At 51.6% G+C, this 20,754-nt stretch overlaps 2 protein-coding genes across 3 annotated transcripts in view; one reads left to right on the top strand and one right to left on the bottom strand.

Annotated features, from left to right (window-relative positions):
• Positions 1 to 856: 856 nt before the first annotated feature.
• RABGGTA (Rab geranylgeranyltransferase subunit alpha) lies at positions 857 to 6,898 on the bottom strand. 2 transcript variants are annotated; one of them, XM_024556377.3, is made up of 17 exons: positions 6,787 to 6,898; positions 6,417 to 6,473; positions 6,143 to 6,253; positions 5,652 to 5,776; positions 5,270 to 5,457; positions 4,812 to 5,015; positions 4,426 to 4,509; positions 4,254 to 4,336; positions 4,062 to 4,163; positions 3,854 to 3,959; positions 3,725 to 3,776; positions 3,477 to 3,565; positions 3,266 to 3,354; positions 3,055 to 3,171; positions 2,328 to 2,441; positions 1,972 to 2,059; positions 857 to 1,073 (listed from the first exon to the last, which is right to left on the bottom strand). In XM_024556377.3, the coding sequence occupies exons 2-17, from the start codon at positions 6,417 to 6,419 to the stop codon at positions 925 to 927; spliced, it is 1,704 nt and encodes a 567-aa protein (XP_024412145.3). In that variant the 5' UTR covers positions 6,420 to 6,473; positions 6,787 to 6,898; the 3' UTR covers positions 857 to 924. The 2 variants fall into 2 exon arrangements, with proteins under 2 accessions (XP_024412145.3, XP_045047844.2); XM_045191909.3 differs by lacking the exon at positions 6,787 to 6,898 and adding an exon at positions 6,730 to 6,761.
• The window catches only part of NOP9 (NOP9 nucleolar protein), a 30,122-nt gene continuing 16,208 nt past the window's right edge, over positions 6,841 to 20,754 (top strand). The window contains exon 1 of the mRNA XM_045191887.2: positions 6,841 to 6,975. The gene's annotated coding sequence lies outside the window, so the exon portion shown is untranslated. The remainder of the gene's footprint in view (positions 6,976 to 20,754) is intronic.

The raw sequence follows: 20,754 nt of genomic DNA, 5'->3' as shown, positions 1-20,754 counted from the left end.
TGAGCCACTCCCTTTTCCTCCCTCCAGGAGGCTGGAGCACCTCAGGGCTTTCAGTCAGGATAAGGGTGTGTGTGTGTGAGCACAAACGTGCAAGGGTCCACGTGCACAAGGGTGTGTGTAGTGGGGGTCACCATGAAAGTGGACATGGATTCAGGGAGTGAGGCCAGGCTCTGCTCAACCATTCCACATTCACACAGAAGCTAGAACACGAGTCTGGAAACCTGGAGCAAGGTGTGCAGAGCTTTGGCTCCAGCACTTGAGCTCAGCAATCATGGGTGCGTCTTACTGTTTCCTCATCAGTACAATCAATGGGCCTAATCATCTCATGCCTGAGAGCTTATGATGAGCAAGTGGGATCAAGTATTTTAAAGGGCTCTTCAACTGCATAATGCTATTCATGGGGAAGGATATTGTTGTTCTGAGGGTAGAGCAAGGGTGCCCAGACCCCCTCCTCTGGGAAACAGCCTTCTTGGCTGTGGTGAATGAGAGCCAGGGCTCCTGGGCAGAGGGAATCTGGAAGGGGCAGGGGTCATGGGAGAAACTTTTAGGAGCCCTTCCAGGTGGAAACATAGATGCTTTGTAGCCCAGACCCAACTGTTACCTGACCCCAAACTGGATCCCAGCCTGGAATCCAGACCCAGCTCCAAACCAACCAGAAGGTAAACTTGAATCTAGACTTCACCCTGATTCTGCCCAAATGCTGAGGCTTTGATTCTCCATGACAGGAAATAGCAGGACTGGGCATAAAACAAAGGAAACGGTGAGCCAACACACCCTAACTCTCTCCTTTCCTTTCCCAGAAAGGTGGCAGTAGTAATGGTGGTGACGGCGATAGCAGCAGCAGCAGCCGCTTATCAGCCTTAGAGGCTTCCCCATTCTTTATTCAGTCCCATAAGTTAGAGGGCAGGATGGGGGCAGGGTCTCTTAGGTGAGGATGCTGCTAACTGAAGGCAGCAGCTCGGCCAGGTGTTCCGAGGTGCCCACTGTTTGGCACAGGGGGTTGCCCCGCAGGTTGAGGAGCACCAGCTTAGGGCAGGAGGCAACAGGTTGAAGTGCTGCAGGCTGCTGGAGACCTTAGGCAGGAGAGTCAAGGAAAGGTTGGCCAGTTCCCCCCAGATCTTGTTTGCTCCTGTGCACTCATCACTGTTTTTCCTGGCAGCCTGGTTGGTGGGCATTTCCCACACTTCCCTAGAGGGAGTAAGGCTCTGGGCAGGGACTACAAACACCTGCCCACAGGGGCCAGGCAGGAAGCACAGGGGACAGGCTGGGTTGGTGCTAGAAGTGGTGGAGACTGTGGCCAAGAAGGTGGCCAGCCATGGCTAGAGGCATCCACGACTCAGCAGTGACCAAAGATAGCTGAGTGGAAATGCCGGCCAGCCGGGCTGGTGTGGCTCAGTGGACTGAGTGCTGGCCTGTGAACAGAAAGGTTGCCAGTTCGATTCCCAGTCCGGGCACATGCCTGGGTTGGGGGCCAGGTCCCAAGTTGCAGGGGGTGGGGAGGGGATGTGAAAGGCAATTAATCAAACAGATCAATGTGTCTCTCACACATTGATGTTTCTCTCCCTCTCTCCCTCCCTTCCCATCTCTCTAAAGATAAATAAATAAAATCTTTAAAAAACAGGAAAAGAAAATACAGGCCAAGGTTGCTTTAACTTACAATCTTTAAGAGGAATCAGAATTCCAAATTTTTAAAATATGAAACTTCCTGACTTTTAAAATACTACCTAGTACCCAAACACATCTGCAGGCTGCCCATTTGTGAACTCTGGCTTGAGGAAATCACTTGCCCCATGCAGAACTACCAGTGCAAGTCAAGGACAGCCACACATAGCCCCTCCCCCTAGCTTAGGCTGACAGAGCTCCCTCCCCATCCCCCTTCAGAGGGGCACCCACCCTGTTTGCTGTCTGTCCTTTCCCAGTGTGGCACCTCACCCTACCCACAGTCTAAAAGGCACCCAGAAGGAAGGATACGGTTGTTGCACAGTAAGAGCTCCTGTAGACGTGGCAGGTTGGTCACACCATCCAGGGACTCTATGGCATTATTGCTGGCCTGTAGTACCTGAGGAGCAGGGAGGGTAGGGAAGACAAGGCAGGCAGGCAGCTGGCAGCCTGAGACTGATACAAGCAACGGGGGTGCCCAGGGGGACCATCTTACAGTGCATGGGAGGGCTCCTGGGGTCAGGCTGGGTGACGAAGGGGGGAAGACAGGGGTCGTATGCAGTGGCTGGAAGGACCTGGGCATCTCTTTGTAGGGTGGGCAGGCTTCTGAGGTAGAGGAAGGGAAAAAGGACCACCCCGGACACTGATGGAGGAGTGAACAGTTTTACCTCAAGGCAGCGCAGGGCAGCCAGGGCAGGGGGCAGGGCTCGGAGACGATTGTGTGACAGGTCAAGATGAGTGACCAAGAGCAGCTGTTCCAGATGGCAGAGCACCGTCAGGTCCTGAGGAAGGAATGATACACCCAACAGGGCGGGGCCTCAGCCATCATTTCTCAGGCACTTGCCCTCTGTGCCCCACACAGGCACTTGGGAACCCCAAATTAGGAGAGGATGGGGCAAGTGGGAAGCTTACTTTACAACCCACCATAGTACATGCTACAAGTCAAGGACATGGGACAGACATGAGTGCTGTGGGTGAGGTGGCCAGTGGAGTGGGAACAGGTACAGGGGGCAGAGGAGGACACTGAGGGAAACACGGACACTGGCAGGAGGGGCCTGGTGAGTCCCGGTGGCCAGATGCTGGGAGCAGAGGCAGGCTGCAGTGATGGGGTAAAACTGATGTGTTGGGAAGGTTGGCTGGGAAGGACTATGAGCAGAGGAAAAACAGAGTCTGAGAAGTTTGTCAGGAACCTTTGGGAACTATTCAGGCTTTAGGTGTTGGCCTGCTCCAATGAGCAGAGGAAAAAATGTCCAGAAAGGCACCTGAGACTGAAGGCAAAGCCAGACAGGTGAGGCCAGACAGACCAGGGAACAAACAGAAAAGCTAGCCAGGCCATGAGGAAGAAGGGTGGGCCGGCGGGATGAGGGCCCAGGAAGGGCAACATGCAGTCTGTACCTTGTGACTCAGGTACAGCACGCGCACCTCCGCATACTCCATCTTGAGCACACTGTTCTCCAGCAAGAACTTGCTGCGCAGGTCATCCAGGTATGCTGCCCGCATTGGGTCCACAGCCTGGCAGGGACAAGGCCGGCAAGGAATTTGTGTCAGCTGCCTTCCTCCTGCCCACGGGGCCTCCCCCTTGTCTGTTCCTGTAGGCCCAGCTTGCCTTGAGTGTCTGGAAGTACTGCAGTGTCTCTTTCTCATATAGGAGGGGGTCCAGCGCACGCATCAGCAGGATGATGGTGAGCAGGCACCCTGAGAAGAGGCTCTGCTCCCATATTCTTGAGACCCTTTCTATCCCCCCCACCCCCGCCCCACAAACACACAGAGAAAGGGGCCTCCTGAGAGACGTAGGATCTCAGGGAATAGGGCCTCACATTTATTCTCAGGCTCCAGCTCCTGGAGCTCCTTACAGGATGTAAGCTCGGACTGTAGCACCGTGGACTTCTCCATCGACAGCTCACACCTGAGGGTGGGTGGAGGGGGGAAGGGATGATGCCCACAGCCCTGGGGTACTAGCCATCCCCCTATCCAGGCTGAGACCACCTGCCTGAGGCCCCTGCCTCCCATCCCAGTTGCCTGATGCCCAGAGTCCTCTCCTGCAGGCATGCTTCCCTGTCATCACCTGAAGAGCTGCTCATCTGTGGCTGAGTCTCGGCACCAGCCCTCTTGGTAGCCTGAAAGAAAGAATAGGTGGCAGGAGGGGACACCCATGAGAGGAAGAGGGGGAGGGGGCTGCTGCAGGTTGCATCACCTTTTAAGAGCACACACTCCTTCTGGATATTGCCTGCTGTCCAAATGATGCGAAATGTATGTTGGGGCAACTGGTCATTGAGGGAAGCAGCAGGCAGGTCACAAAGCTGGGAGCACTGGGTCAAGGAAATGCCCAGCCATGCCACTTTTCCGATCATTCCACCCAGGTCTGCCGCAGCCCCCACTGTGTCCCAGCAATCCTGGGATACCCAGACATGACCGGGCCGGTTCCTGCCATCTGGAGTCCTCCAGTCCACAGTCAGGGGTGACTCATCAACCATGAGCAGTAAGGTCTTCATCCTAGAGTCCACCTGGCACAGGGGACAAGAGAGACCCCATCAGTCCCAAAAGTGTGAAGCCCACAATCCACAATGTTCTCCGGCAAAAGGTATAGGACTCACCAGGATGGGCCGAGAGAAGGAGACAGTCAGACAGGCCTCATCCCGGCTCACGTGCAGGCAGTGCAAAGCATCCTGGGGGTCAGCTGGCGGGGAGACACAGCCTTGGGTCCCCTTAAATCCTCTTTAATCCCTTCCAAGCCCTAAACACCCAGCCTACTCCCCCACCGCTCACCTCGTCCCAGGAGCCAGCGGTGATAGAACCAGGCACTCTGATCATTGGGGTCAGTGAAGAAGGCATTCTGCACCAGCTCCAGCTCTGCAGGGGCCCAGGAGGCACAGGGCTGTGGTTAGGATCCTGGCTGCCCCAACATCCCACCCTCTCCTTGGTGTCCCTCCAGTCCTTGATTGCTTGTATGCCAGCTTTCTACACCAGCTACATATATCAGTTTTCTATTTTCCCACTGGACATGAGCTCCCTTCTGTCAGGGGCTGAATCTTGTGCACCCCCAGAGACAGGCATGAAATAGCTGCTCAAGAAACCCAATTGCAAGTTCAGAAACAGGGCTAGGCTGGAAGGGCAGTGATGCAGAGTCCTCCCCAGCACCCAACCCAGCTTACCCTTGAGAAGCACATCCTCAGGGAGGCGCCCCTGTGGTCTAGAGTCTGGCTGAGGATGCAGCTCGGGCAAGAGGCAGGAGCGGTAATGCCAGGAAGAGTAGTTGGAGAAGTTTCGAACGATGAGGCTGTCAGTGAAGGCAAGCTCCTCTGCAGGGGGCACAGCTGCCTGTGCGGCCACAAAACGCCGGTAGTCCCAGCAATGAACTGGGGGGAGGGGTGACAGCACATCTCAGAAGCAGGGCAAGAGGAGCAGCTCCCTGGGTGGTACCTGTGGAGTTGCCTCCAAGACCCCGAGAAAGACCTCTATGCATCCCATAGAGTTTGGCTCCATAATCCCTCTGCCATCAGCTCAGTAGGCCTGTCCTGGTCATCCCTCCCCACTCTGGGTCTTACTGAGGCCCCAGTACCAGGATGTAGGGCACGGGAGGACTGTGGGGACAGAATCTGCAGGCACATACAGTTCCGTTCATCAACCTCGAGGAAGTGGGCACACAACTCCAGCTCCCGAGCCCAGTTGGGCTCTGGCAAGCGGCTCAGCAGCCAGCAGCGGTGGTGCCAGGTACCATAGGATTTGGGGTTCACCCTCAGGCAGCTCTCCAGAAAGCCCAGTTCTGCCTTCACCAGAGTGGCCAGCTCCTCGGGGGACCTGCACCCAGAGGAGAATGGGGGGTCAGGACCCTCCAACACCCAACTTCAGCTCACCCCTGACTTTCTGTAACAATCCTCGACTGCCCTCTGCCTATGCCTCTGGCTACCCACTTCCTCCTCTATCCCTGGACCCAGGCAGGGGAGAGAGGTAGGGCTAGGGTTATATTCCTGGGATCCTGAACCCCTACACACTTCTGAGCCTCCAGCCGCTGGAGCACCTCTCGTCGACAGTTCCAGAGGGTGGCAAAGTCAGGGTTGGCTCCCAGAATCTGGCTTGTCAGTTCCAGCACTGACTCATCCAGCTCACCAGCCTGGCGCTGAGAAGATAGGTAGCGGGGTCAGAGATCATATCATTCTTCCACTTCAGGGATAAACAACATAAACAGAACTATCCAGCATTCTATAAACCCCATGCCATACAGTAGGTAGTATGTAAAGCACTTCATGGATTTACATGTATTCTCTCATTGAACTTTCACAACAGCCTCGTGCAGTAGGTGCAATTATTAGCCTCATTTTACAGATGAGCAAACTTGAACTCCAAAGAGATTCAGTAACTTGCCAAGGTCACATAGGAGTAACCGATAGAACCCAGGCAGTAGGATTCTAAGGCCCAGCTCTTGGTCTCTGTGCTATATACTAAGGGGGCCACGTGGAGAGGGGGCTAGCTCTGAGGGCCCCACCTTCTGGAAGACAGTCTGGGTGGCTGATTTGTATAGCTTCAGCTTCTGTTCCCGCTCTAGCCTCTTGGCCTCCGCCTGCTCTTCCGAAGTCTTCACCTTCAGGCGCCCGTGCTACAGGTATAGGCGGGTTGGAAGGGAGCAGGTTGCCTTGCAGGGACAGATCCACGGAACCCACTGTGGAGCCTCAGGTTTACAAAGGTAAATGGAAAGGCAAGGCCAGTAGGGGCAAGGTCATGGGCATGCCGAGGTGATGGGCCCGACTCAAGGTTCTCACCATAATGCCGGTTAAGGGTTCAAGCCAGGGGCGGGGTCCAGTGGCAGCCTGTGAAACCTGGGGAAAGAAGTGTCAATCATAGAAACCCCGCCCCCTCTAGCCCCGCCCCCAGTTCCCCCGGAAACCGCACGCGAACTTGGTCGGAGACCCCCGGGCTGTAAAGTAGTTCTGGACAGGCATTGCACTTCCCGGAGGAGGCGTCCATTAAACTGGGATTTGCACCCGTGCGGTCTTGCCCACGCCCCGATCCGCCAGGGCCGGACCCGAGCCCCGGCATTTAGGCGATGGGGACCACTCCACGCACGTAAGTTACCGTTGCCAGCCTTCCCCACTGCTACCAAGCACTCCCGCCCCCCGCGGGCGGACCCACCTGCGGTGTGAGGCTTAGTGGAGGACGCGGAGCTGCGGCGCCCACCACCGAGCCCGGACGCTGGCTAGAGCGGCATCCCGCCCCGACTCTCCAAGGCACAGCGCCCTCTGCAGGCCACAGGAGGGACCCGAGCGGCGTTGGAGGGCTCGGAAGGCGCGTGCGCGGGGTCCGGAAACTGTTAGCCCTCCTGTGAGTACGAGTGCGCATGCGCGGCTATGGCGCGCGCGTGAAAGTCCCGGGCGCTGTAGTTTGTGTCAGCTACTCCAACAGCAAGCAATTCAGTTGAAAAGGTTTCTCCAACAGCCTAAAAAACACTCCCTCACCACTTCACTGGCCTCATTCTGGTTGTACAGGCCACCTCCTAGTTGCTAGATCTAATGGATGGAGTTTCCTCTCTTTATCTTCCATGACTTCTGCAGCATGTGACGCTGCTGACTTTATTACACTTGGCGCTTTGTCCTAGTTTCTCTTGCACCTTAACCCCTCTCTTCTTTTCTCCTAAAAGTTGATCTTTAGGGCTCTTTCCCCATCCCCTTTTTCCTTAACGTAATGTTGCTGGGAGGACCTTAACAGCTCTGTCCTGGGCCCACATCTTCTGACTCACACTTACTCTGGGTGACTTCATCCGCACTCATGGTTTTTAATTGCTACCCATAAGCTGATGACATCTCCAGCCCAGTTGTCTTGCAAGCTTTAATAATTAATGAAAATATATGTGTGTATACATACATGTGCACACACACATTCAAAAACCTTTTAGATATTACATGAGTGTCTCAGAGACACCTCGAACTCCAAAAGTCAAAAGGTTTCATTGACTCCCTTCCATCCAGTCTAAACTTTGGTTTTTATGTTTCCCTATTGTAATGAATGGTACTATTCCTTCCCTACTTTTCCTTAATATCTCTTAAAAACCATCTCTATTCTCACTGCACTAAGAATTTAAGCTCATTTCTTCCCTGGATTGTTGATAGTCTTTTCAATGTTCCCCCGTTTCCACCCTCTCCCCTCTATTATCAGTTCATCTGTGCAGCTGGATCAGTCTTTCTAAAATGCAGGTTCGATCGTGTCACATCTCTGCCTAAAAGCCTTCCATGGCTCCTGACAAATTTTTCAGGACGTATTTTGAATCAGGTTAGCACATCAGGCCTTTTGCCACTTGGGTCCTGCCAAGCCCCTCTGGCCTTTAGTCCTGCTTGTCCCTGTTAAAAACTCTCCATCACAGCTGATAGCACTATTTGCAGTTTCCAAGCACATTAACCTGTTTCCACCTCTTGACTGCCCTTCCTTTGCCTGGTAACTCCTGTTCATCTTACAGATTTAACTCAAGTAGCACCACCAGGAAGTTCTCCAAAATACCTCAGCCTGATTTAGAAGACCTTCATATGTGTTGTTATAAGAGTGCTGATATTTCCTTTGCCTATTGTAAGCCTTGGTTTGTATGCCAGCATCTCCTATCAGGTTCAGAGTTCCTGGAGGACAGGACCACACTTTCGATCCTGCCTCTGCAAAACCTAGCCTTGGTTCTTAGGAGTTGTTGAGTATTTATTTGAATGAATGAACAGAACGCCACATAGGGTGTGGGCTGGCTTGGCTGGCCCTAGTAGTACTGTTGGTGTTTAGGGAAGGGAGAGTTCTTGTGGCTTGGATCAGCTCAGAGAGGTTTCCTGGTGGAGTCTTCATGGGGTTCTCAGTGACAGTGTGCATGTGTGTGTGATATATTTTTGAGAAGTGTACGTCTGTGTGGCATGTATATGTTTACAACTCACATCTGGGTAAGAAAGCATGACTTTGAATTCTTTATATTCCATACCTTTTAAAAAAAATCCTCATCCCAGGATATGTTTATTGATTTTTTTTTTCTCTGAGAGAGAGAGAAAAATGGAGAGAAAGGAACAGCAATGTGAGGGAGAAACACCAATTGGTTGCCTTCTGTATGAGCCCTCACTTGGGATCAAACCCAAAACCCAGGTATGTGCCTTGGCCCAAGCATTGAACCTATAACCTTTTTGGTGCATGGGACGACGCCCCAGCCAACTGAACCACCCAGCCGAGGCTCTTCTACACCTCTTTAATAATACCCGCTTGCTAGAGTTGAAGTGAAGATTAAACACAATTATGTAGGTAAAGTGCTTAGAACAATGCCTACACTGAGTAAGGACACAGTAAATAGTAATAGTAGCAATTTCCCCATTTTTGTGACAGATGTGCAAGGAAATTGAGATGCAGAAAGATTAAGTAACCTGTGTCTTGGTCTGGTCCAACCCTTCCACCTCACCTACTGCTTTTTTTTTTTGTCACCACCTGCTTTTGCTTCCTGCTCTATACACACTCACGTGTATAACCAGATACCTGGGAAGACAGGTGCCAACAGGTGCAGTACCATCTTACATCATAGTCACTAAGAGAAGAGGAAAGGGGTGGAAGTAGGCCGAAACACTTATGAAATATGTTTTAGTAATTAGCAATCTTGAAACTGGGAAAGTTGAGTCAACCGGGTGTAAAGGAGGAAGTGAGTGTCATGAATAAATCTGCTTCCAAGGAGGTTGGGCCTGTTTTTGGAAAGAGAGGGCAGGAAAGGCATTTCAGGCATGTACTATGATGTGAAGGTGGGAAAGAGAAACCAAATAGACTTCGTTGGCTGGCAGACAGAAGGTGAACCAGGTGCCTTTGAAGATAAGAGCAGTGGAACCAATGACAAGCCTCTAGCTTTAAGGCAAGAAGCTGTTAGGAGTTATATTTAGCGTCCTGTGTGGGATAAGTGGGAAGCATGCAGGTGTCTGAGGGCCATGATCTGAATGATGTTTGAGGAAAGAATTTTACTGCCTTCTGTGTAGAGAAGGGAACAAGCAATAACTGCATGCCAAGTGAGCCTCAGACATCTTGATGTACTCCCTACGTATGTGAAGTAGGTATTATTATCCATATTTTACAGTGAGAAAGCAATGCTTACTGTGGGTTTACCAAGGTTAAGTTGCTTGCCCAAGGGCACGCGGCTTGGAGGAAACACAACCAGAATCCAACCCTAACTAAGCCTGGGTGCCTGCCCACTGCATAGGTGGGAGTGGCCATTGCCAGAGGCTCGGACTTGAGCTTCTTAAGGCCTGGAACCACCTCTTGCTAACCCAATCCTTTCTGTACTCCTACTTCCCAACACACACACACACACATGTGCACACACATTTAGAATGCCTCTAGGGCCCTGAGGCATCACAAACTAGAGATAGTTTGGAGGGAGGAAGGAGACCACGAGCCCTGGGTTGGGCTCTGGAGGCAGGGAGTGTAAGGAAGAAGCAGGTACTGGAGCTGGTGTGGGGCTGGTGCCGTGTGGCAGTGTGTACATTAATTCAATCACTTGAGAGGTATTTAGCATCAGAAGTGGGCCCGAGGGTGTGCTCATTGCATGCCAGGAATACAGTCTGGACCACAGAGATTCGGTCTTTGCCTTCCTGGAGCTTACTGTGTAGTGCAGCATTGTGCTAGATTAGAACGCTCTGTGATGTGGAAGTAGTATCTACGCCATCCAGTATTGTCACTCCTAGCTCCATGTGGTTGTTGAGCACTTGAAATGTGGCTAGTGCAATTGAGGAAATGAGTTTTAAATGTAATTTAATTTGAATTTATTTAAATATAAACAACCACATGGGGCTAGTGGTTAGTATGGGACAGGACAGGTCTCAGGGGTGAGACACATATGGCAGCATGTAAGCTAGAGTAAGACAGGGGCCCATGGGACCGGCCCCAACCTGACCTACGCTGAGGTCAAGAGGAGCTTATTCTAGATCTGGTGATATGAAATGGTTTGCAGTTTTTTCCTTTAGCTCCTGGTGCTTTTCATCTTCCTGTAAAAATTGTCAATGAAGTACGCATGTATGAGTATACTAAAACTGCACAGAACCTAAGTGCACAGCTTTGATCCTCCTATTTTACACTCTCCAGCTATAGGTATGCGGAAGGGGGTTATCAGGTCCCAGAATACAGGGAGTGGAGGTGAATGTCAGAAGTGGGTCAGAAAACCCCCTTCTCAGGGGTATTTGGGCAGGACCTGAAATCCTAATCTGAGTCCCCTGGACCTTGCTAGGAAAGGGGGTGGAGTTGAGGAGGGGGCTGATGAAAAGAGGGCTATTTTTGAGGAACAGTAGGCAGGATTTGGTAGCAGTTGGGACTGAGATGCAGGGACAAAGGTGACTTTGAGGCAGACCTGCAGGTGGTAAAGCTGAGGGACTTGAGAATTTGTGGGGTCTGTAGAGGCCTTGGAACATGGGCGGGGGCAGGGTGTGGTACTGGAGAAGAGAAAGGCTGCCTCTAATGTGTTTGGTGTGCGGTGGAGATGTCCTGAGGCAGTGGGAAATGCTTGCCTGCAGAGGGCTTGAGAGGTCAAGGCAGAAGGTGTCGCGTGGGAGCGCAGATAGTAATTAGACCCCTCAGGGAACGGTACTCTGGTACTCCAGAAGGGACTGGAGGAAACCCACAAACAAGCTGTGGGTAGAGTCATGGTGAGGGCAGAACTAGGGGTGCAGGGCAGAAAAGCCTCAGCGGGGGAGCAAAGGAAGAAATGGACTTGGAAGAGAGGTGCTGTGACCCTGAAGCCATTATTAATGACAAATAACAATGACTAAATGCTTTACAGCCCTGACGAGAAGAAACTGAAGACTCTGTCCAAGGTCATGCCACTCATAAGCAATAGAGCCTGGTCTCGTGTCCTGGCTGTCTGATTCCAGAAGACAAGCTCTCACTCACTTTCCCCCCAGCCTAGCCTTGCCCATTGGTGTCTGGTCTACCTGGCAAAGATGGAGAGTGTAGAGGAGGGTGAGAAGAGTGTGGATATGCCTCAGACTTCTGGGAAGCTAGGGTAAGTGTGCTGGAGGGCCTGGTGGGGAGGGAGCCAGCCCGGGGAACTTGGGCCTGATGGTCCAGATCTTCTCAGAGCCCTAGATCAGCAGGTTATCACATGATCAGTGATTAGACATCTGGATGGGGGCAGCCAGGCACTTGAAGGAAAATCAAATGTTGGGAAAGTCTGAGAGGGTCAGTGTAAGTTGTGGTAAAAGAATTTCAAGTGCAAGAGCTGAGCAGGGCATCTGCTGCACAGCAGGAAGGGCAGAGCTGAAGCTTTCTCAAGGCCTGGGTGGAAGTGCCCACTTCTTATCTTTTGTAACATGGGCCTCCCTCTGCCCCAGCTTCCTGACTCCCTAACCCTGACCTCAAAGAACAGAATGTCAGACCTGGAGAGGGCTTCACAGATCATCTAGCCCCCTGCTCATTTCCCAGTGGCTCTGTATTGGAAAAAACTCCGTTTTCCACCATCTTTGTACGGAAAACCCAGTTCTTTCCTGCTATGAGTCTTTCACCTATGTGTCTCCTTTACTACATATTCAGAACACTTCACTTCTGACATGTCTGGTTACCAAATGTGTGGAGATTTTCCCCCGCAACAAGCAATTCTCTGTGACATCAGCTGGGTGTCCTACAATTTAACTCAGTTCTGACACTGTCTACCTGGCGACAGCACCAGATCCCACAGGTTAAGGGCTCGGTACCACGAGGGTACTCACCCCTCACCCACACATACACTTCGATGCCAGTTAAAAGCCCAGGTTATCACCTGAGCTTCTGACCAAGCGGCTGCAGATTGGAGGTTCCGAGGATCCCCCTCCTTGAGGTTGATTAATTTGCTAGAGGGGCTCACAGAATGTAGGAAACATGTATGTTTACCAGTTTATTATTAGAGGGCATGATAAAGGAGACAGGAGAACAGCCAGAAGAAGAGGTACATAGGGCAAGGTCTGGGAGGGTCCTGAGTGCAGGAGCTTCTGTCCCCATAAAGTTGAGGTGCGTCACATTCCCGGTGTGGATGTGTTTGCTGACCTGGAAGCTGTCTGAACCCCATACAATTGGGATTTTATGGAGGCTTCATCACATAGGCATGGTCAATTATAACAACATTTCCAGCCCCCCTCCCCTCTCAGGAGGATGCAGGGTGGAGCTAAAAATTCCAGGCTTCTAATACTGGCAAGCAGTCTGCATCCAGAAGCCATCCAGAAGCCCACCCTGAGTCGCCTCATTAGACAAAAGATACTCCTAATGCTCTTACCATTTGTGAATTGACGAGGGTTTCAGGAGCCCTGTGTTAGGGACCAGAGTCAGAGGCCAAATGTTAGAAGAAGAGATGCTCCTAGTGCTCTTATCACTTAGGAAATTACAAGGGTTTTAGGGGCTCTGTGCCAGGAACTAGGGACAAATACCAAATATATATTTCTTACTATAAATCACAATATCACAGGCCTAGAGATCCTTGGTGACATGAAGTTGGTATATGTGGTGGCAGTCAGGGCTAGAAGCCAGGTTCCCCAATCATGGGAGGCAATCAAGCATGTGCTTGTGAGAATGTGGCAGATTGTCTCAGTGCTTTTGTACCCATCTCGGTATGTTTAGGAACAAAATGGTGAATTGTGTGTGGGATGATAGGACAGTAGGTACAGTTATAACCGATAGGATGTTCATCTCCAAATAAAGGTGATTAAATGTGTCTTTGTCAACCTTCAGGGAAATCTCTAGTGGTGGCAGTTTTTCAGTGACATGTTGAATGATCACACAGGTGCCATTCTTGTATTTGAAAATAAATAACTTTGAGAGGAACACTAGGCCATGGAACCTGACCTAAATGTAAATCGAGGGCCAGATTTGAGATGGTATTGAATAGGGGTAGCGGTAGAGTCTGGGTCTTTGGTCCCCAAAAAGTCATCTGCATTAGAGCGAGATTTGTGGGCGGGGGGATAACAACAGTGTGCACAGACAGGGAGTCTCCGGTTGGCACAAGGCTGGTCAGACGTGACTCTGTGATTCGCTTGCCAAAAGCACTGACATGACCTTGAGCTGCATGAAGACAGCTTTAGGACCCAGAATGATGGGGCTCAGGGGCAAGGGGGACAGGAACAAACCTTAGTGTCAAGAGGGAGAAATCAGAATGGTGAGGACAGCCAATCACCAGAAGGGAGGACGTGGAGATATTGAGCTGGGGGAGGGGAGGCAAGGGGCAGATGATCGTGGTCCCCAAACTCCTGAAGGACTGCTAGTTGGAACAGAAACTACATTGATTCTGTATATCTGAGAGCAAAGACAAAAACTATTGGGTAGATATAGACTCATGAAGAAAGACTTTCTAATAATTAAATCTGTCCTAAGGTGAAATGGGTTTCAGTGCATGGTGGTGAGCTCATATCATGGGAAGTAATCAAGTATGTGTTGGTCAACCACTTCGTGAGATGTGGTAGAGGACATTCAAAGATCAGAGTCTCTCTACCCCAGAGTTCTGCAAGGTTTTGATTCCTGGGGCAGACCAGGAGACCAGAATGACCCAAAGTGCAAGAGGATCCTCTACACTGCCTGTCCCCCAGGGTCCCAGGTTCCTTGGGCACTTGGTCTGAGTGCTTGGATATTTTTTTCTCTCTTCCCTGCTCCCAAGTTCCTTCTGCCAGGCTGGGGAAATTCCTCACTGGCCAGTGGGGCCACCACGTGCCCATGGCATACTTCTTGACTGGGGAAGAGGAAGGAATAGGCTGGCTGGTGGGAAGGAAGGGCAGGGACCCAAGACTGGGCCTGAAAGACAGAAGGGCCCCAGAAGGAAAGTCCCCACAAGGGAGCTTCCGATCCTACCCAGGGCGTGGAGGGTGCTAACTCACGTTGGCGTCTCTGGGGAAGGAAATGCCAGAAAAGCAACCAGGCAGTGGGGCTGCAAATCTGGTAAAACTTCTTGAGTCAGAACTGGAGCCTCTGTTACAGGAATCAGGCCCTGCATACTGGTTTTTGAAGATGACAGTGTTGCTTTAAAATTGCTGAGAGCGCTGGTAAGCTGGACACATGGCCAAAAGGCCTGCTGCGTGGCAGGGCTAGAGTGGCAACCACTGTTGCACAGCTCCAGGGGGTGCCTGGAGTTTAGGGAATATACAATGTGAGTGGTGCCAGGAGGCAGCAGCCCTGAGGCTCTATGTCCACATGAGAAACAAAAGCCTTAGAAGATGGTAGGACTGTGGGAGCCTGGGGTAAGCAGGTGTGCTCTGGTTGGTAGATGAGCACAGGGGACAAAAGACCAGTTCCAGGAAGCAAGAGCTGTTCCCTTGGGGGAGGACCTGGTCCCTACCCCTTCCCTGTCCCTTCATTCATTCAACAGCTAGGGACTGAGTGCCCTTTGTACTGAACACCATGCTGGCCATGGGGACCAGGACAGTGAACCAAACACAGACACAGGCCCTGCCCTCACGGAGCTATGGTTCAGAGCAGGACTATCCAATAGAGCTTTCTGTGTGATGAAAATAGTGCAGCCCCAGCTGTTGTGGCTCAGTGGATTGAGCGGCGGCCTGCGAACTGAAAGACCGCTGGTCAGATTCCCCAACAGGGCACATGCCTGGGTTGTGGGCCAGGCCTGCAGTTGGGGTCATTGGAGAGGCAACCGATTGATGTTTCTCTCACACATTGATGTTTCTCTCCCTCTCTTTCTCCCTCCCGTTCTCTGAAAATGAATAAATAAGATCTTTAAAAAAGAAAAGAAAATAGTACGGAGAGGGAGTCAAGCAATTGTATAAGCAAATTTAAAATGACAGCTCTGCCTGTATCTGGGATAGGGGACGTTTCCCAGGGAAGTGAGCTTAGAGCTGGGGCAGAAGGAGCGGGGAGGAGCCCTGGCTGTCCCTGTGCCCACCCAGCACTGCGGCCTGCGGTGCCTGCATTCTAGCTCACCCCGTGGCAGTGCAGCATCCCTGCTTTCACTCCAGCTGTGAACCACCCAAGAAGCTGTGTTTGATGGCACCTCCCCTCACTTGGCCTGGTGTCCACACCAGGGTGGTTGCTCAACAAACATTTACATAATTCAGCCAATCACCAAGCAATAATCATTGAGCACCAGTACGGCTCACTTTGCAGCAATGACCCACACTGCCGAGGCCCCTGCTCTCATAGAGCTTCCACTTGTGGAAGCAAGTGTACACAAGTTCCCTGAGGAAATTAAACAGGGTATTGAGATAGTGTTGTTGGTGGTGATGGTGTTGGGGTGTCCTGGGAAAGAATGAATGAGTGAATGAATGACGAGCAACGGAGGCCAAAGAAAGATTACACCGCACCCCTGGGTGTTGGAGTGGGGATTAGGGAAGCAGGGAACTCTTAGATCCCAGGGCGGGGACCTTGGGGTGAGGTGGGGAGGAGAGGTCTGAGGTGGCTGTACTCCAGACCTCACAGCCAGGGTGAGGTGGAGAGGGAGTGGGCAGGGAATGGGGTGGAACCTCAAGTTCAGTAAAGAAGAACACCTGGAATTGCTGACAGGAGCGACACTATATCCCCATGTCCCCTTTGCACCCAATCATGACTCAGGCTTGAGTTCTGAGGGGAGGGGGGTGGGGCAGGGAGGACCTGGAGTTTAGGTTCAGGGGGCTTGCTTCAGTTTTGTCAGCTGTAGGAGAGTGCTTACACTACACGGCAGATGAAGGAGGATTAAGTACCACCCAGACAGAGTTCAGGTCATTGCTGGCGCTCTGTAGACACTAATTCCCTCAGCCCTGCAACAGCAAGTCTCTGGTTGGCTCAGCTGTGCCACAGTGGTGTCAAAGCTCACAGCCCAGGCACCTTGGCTTCCTCTTGCACAAGGTCCTCTGGGGATGCTGGGGCAGTGTCTGTGTGTGCAGTTCCAGCTTTGCTTGTTTCTTCTAGAACCACTTCTCCAAGGAAGGAGGAGCCAGGGATAGGGGCATATGGGTACTCACTAAAAGAAATTGCACAAAGCTGACCCCACTTCTTCCCTCTGCCTCCTTTCCAACATTCTTTGTTATCCTCCATTTCCAAGGGAGTCTTTCCCAGATTCCCCATTAAAAAGTTAAGCACAGGTGGCTTCCAATTCCTCTCCTCTTCTGGCACGCAAGTCCAGGCAAGCCCTGCGGCCTGTTGACCTTGTTCTGAGTGAACCTGCTCGAGACGGAGCAAGGATGCCCTTAGTTGCCTGGAGGCAGGAACTGAGACCAAGTTGTGAGGTTTGGTAGAGAAAGACAGGGATAAGAAAGTGAAACCTGAAAGGAACAAGAGTTTCGTGTAACCTGGAGAGCAGCCTGGCTGCACCGACTCCTCCTGCTTCTTTGTGTCCCCACCCAGGGTCTTGCCGTGGTTGTCCAGTTGTTTCCTGATGATGAGTGAAAACACTCTGAGAACTGGACCCTTGCCTTACAAGGTTGGCCTGTGTCTGTCCGCCCTGCCCTGCCCAGGGCACAGCAGGAGGCTGCAACAAGGGGCAGCGGACTAGGAGATGGAAGGATAGGGGAAGGTCCTGTGGAGAGATGGGTTCAGGGGCCGGGAGGAACAGTGGCTGGATGAGAGGCCTGAGAGGGCGCAGGCAGAAGACTCAGGGAGGAGGGCCTCTGTGGAGTAGTGGGCCAACTTAGGGGGTGAGGACCGGGGACCAGATTGGATGGGGACAGGTTGTGGCAAAGTGACTTCTGAGGATATGATGGGGGCACTCCCCAGCAATGGGGAGGCCAAGGAGCTGAAGGAACCTCACTCGACATCTCAGAGACCATGTCAAGGCCTTTGGGGGCCATGGTGGGTAGCAGCCAGGATGAGGAAGGAAGGACAGGTTTGGGTCCAATCACCTCACCTTGATTTGTCTGTCAGGCTGGGGCTGCTCACTCCCTGTGCCTAAGTCCCCAGCCTACTGTCACATTCCCGAAGGGGCCTTCAGGACCTGATGGGAACCCCTCCTTGGTGACTTGTCCCAAAAGCTGGAATCTGGACCTCTTGGTCCAGCCCTGCTTCCATCAACTTTCTGTTCGTGTTGGCCAGTTGGTCAGAGCTCACATCCATGGGGACAGACACTTCACAGTCTGCTTCATTTTGGCAAACCCTAACCATTGGGCAGTCGCTCTAGAAGGAAGAATCCCACATCAGGTGTGACATGCATTTCATAGTTGCACTGTGGGCTCCCTTCTGTGAGGAGGCCAGGGCTGGGCTCCTTGGTACTCACGGCCCTTCTCTGCAGCCATTATTCTCCATCCCCTAAGCCCTCAGTCACTCTCTTACCCTCTCTGCTGGCAGGGTCAGGAAGTTTCTGGTGATGGGAACAGCTGCCTGAGGACCTGGGAAGGGAAGGGGCCTCTGAGCCCAGGGATACTCCTAGCTTAGAAGTGAAGGACACAGGGCCGGAACAAGCCTTAGAGACTGGAAGATATAACCCCCCTTAGCTGGAGGAATAGATGTCCCTCTTTGCACACAGTCTTACCAGTTCCTTGAGTAAGTGTAGCTATTTGCTTATTGCTATTTGTCTGGGCTGTTTCTGGGGCTACCTATAAACTTGGTAGCACTGGTTGCCTTGCCTCTGAGTTGGGGTACAGGCACTCAAAGGCAGGGATAGGAGGGGACTTTTCATGGCACACCTTTCTATAACTTTTGGGTTCTGAGCCATGTGAATACATGGCCTTTAAAAAATTTAAGTTAAAAATGCAAAAAACCAAACAAACAAAAAAACCCCACCTCTTCTCCATCCCTTCCTGGGCTTCTTTGGGGTATTAACCATCTTCTGGGGACCAGTCAAGCTGGTGAGGGTAGGGGCTGCATGCATCTCAGCCAGCCCCTCAGGGTCCCACCAGGATTAGCCTCAGGCAAGCTGGCGTCTCCTTCACAGCTCAGGTACGTTCCTCCTTTCTTGGTGCCCGCTGCTGGTTTCATGGTTCCTCATGCCTGTGGTAACACCACAGCAGCCCTGCGCTAGCCCCACCTCCCTTCCCACAGGCCCCCAGTCTGTTGACTCTGTCGCCTACCATGTCTCCTTTGCCCCCACCTCCACGGCCATCAAGTCCTGGATATGGTATGTTGGCTCTTCTGCTGTCTGTATTGCCTTCTGGTGTGTCCTCCCCACACCTCAGTCCCAGAGAGCTTCCTAGAATACAAATTTCATCACGCTGCTCTCCTGCTTAAGTCCTGCTGTAGCTGACCGTCAGTGCTCTGCCCACATCTCCCTGGGTGCCCTTTTCCATTTTCATGCACGATGCCCCCTGCAGTGTGCTTTCGCGGTGGACACCTTCGGTTCTTCTTGGACAGGGGTCCTTAGCCTCATGGAGCTGCTTCACCCCTGGGCCACAGCTGGGGCTGCCCCGAGGCCTCATGCTCCAGAGCTGTTTGGGTGGCTAGCTTACTTGTCTGCCTCTAACCCCACCCACCTGCTGGCTTCCTCTGGGAGCCCTTCCTTAATAGTATGTTACTCAGCATCTAAGATGAACCCCTCAGTGGAAGCCTATTGCTCACAACTTAAATTTCAACCACTTGTCTTTACTCATCTTTCTCTCTGGAAATCGATTCCTTATCACATCTACATTTAAGCCACATCAAAGTTCCAGCTGTTCTGTTGTCACATTTTTGTATCTTGGTACTTGCCTTTTTTTTTTAATTAAAAAAAAAAAATTATGCCCTGGCTGGTATTTCTCAGTGGATTGAGCCTGCTAACCAAAGGGTCACTGGTTGTATTCCCAGTCAGGGCACATGCCTGGGTTGCAGGCCAGGTTCCCAGTGGGGGGACGTGTGGGAGGCAGCCACACACTGATATTTCTCTCCCTCTGTCTAAAACTAAAATTTTTTTAAAAACCAAACCCCTTCTCTCCCCGACGCTTTACACATCTGGTCAGTGTCATTTCTTTCTTCAGTTCTCTAATGGAGCTGGTTGTTTCCTCCTGTATTCGCAGGGCACTGTGTGACCTTTATTGTAGGGCTCATCTCACCAAATTTAACTAGTCTTCCCTGGTGCCTAGCATGGTGCTGGCACAAAGGAGGCATTACATAAATGTTTTTTGAATGCATATTGATCCTCCAAATATCCTAAGACTCTCTATTGGGCTTTTCAGTCTTGAATCTCTTCTGCATCCAGTCGAAATTCACTGTCCTTTCTTCATTATCTCAAAGCACTGTAGTCTATTGCTTATGTTGCTAAGATTAATTAAATCTTGTTGGAGGGAAGCAGGATGGTGGACTATAAAGAACGCTGTTCCTTCTGGTACCCCGGGATACCAGAAACTCAAGGTCTAACTGCATGTGGTGTGGGATCTTGGAGGGCCAGCTTGCTTCCTTCCTTCACTAAGTGGAAGGTGTAGATGACCTCTAAAATAGTCCAGAGCTGAAACAAACGTTGTTTGTAGGCTGCGGCCTGGTCTGTTGTATTCTCTGTTCTCCCAAGACCAAGAATAGTGCCCGGTGCAGAGGATGCTCTTAAATGTTTGTTGAGAGAAGGATGTGGCTATTTCAATAGCTATGTATTTCTTGGCACTTTATGTATGTTATTTCACGCAATTCCTGAAGTGGTGGGATCAGGGTTTATATGCAGATTTGGATGACTTTGAAGTGCATTTCTTCCCATAGTACCTTGTGGCAACAAGGATTTGTTCTATTGATGGCTTTTAGTGGTGGCTCTAGAAGGCTGCAGGCGATCCTGAGGCCCTTATTCTTGTTATTATAGCATACAGGCATCTGCCTCTGCCACTCACTAACCTCGAGGGGCAACAGGAATTGAGAGCGGTTAGTGGTGAGAAGGCAGTGAGGAAATCTTATCACTGCCATCTGAACGGGGTGCCTGGGCAAGTGGCGGGGTTTAGGTGCACAGTGCCAGTCATGTGCTGACAAGGCCAGCTCCCTCCCTCTCTCTCCAAAAAACGAAACAAAACAAACAAACAAAAAAGCCCACTCAAAAAAAACAATAAAAACCCTGTTTGGTAGCTCTTGTTAGTTGCTGTGGAATATGTGCTCTCACTATATGGCCAGCTTCAGGCAACCACCGTGCAGTCACTGACTGCAGACTTGGCAGAACTGTGCACAGCTGGCCCTCACAAGCCAGTAAGCTGCCCTATCATGCTAAAGGAACAGTAACCAGGGCTGTCCCTAGAAAGCCACAGGAAGATTACAGCTGCTGAAGGCACTGTGGGCAGCCTCGGGAAGGCTCCACTCTTACTC

This window comes from Desmodus rotundus, chromosome 7, assembly GCF_022682495.2.
Source record: "Desmodus rotundus isolate HL8 chromosome 7, HLdesRot8A.1, whole genome shotgun sequence".
NCBI lineage: Eukaryota > Metazoa > Chordata > Mammalia > Chiroptera > Phyllostomidae > Desmodus > Desmodus rotundus.
Note: the sequence above shows the minus strand (reverse complement) of the source record. Positions and strands in the feature narration are given on the sequence as shown.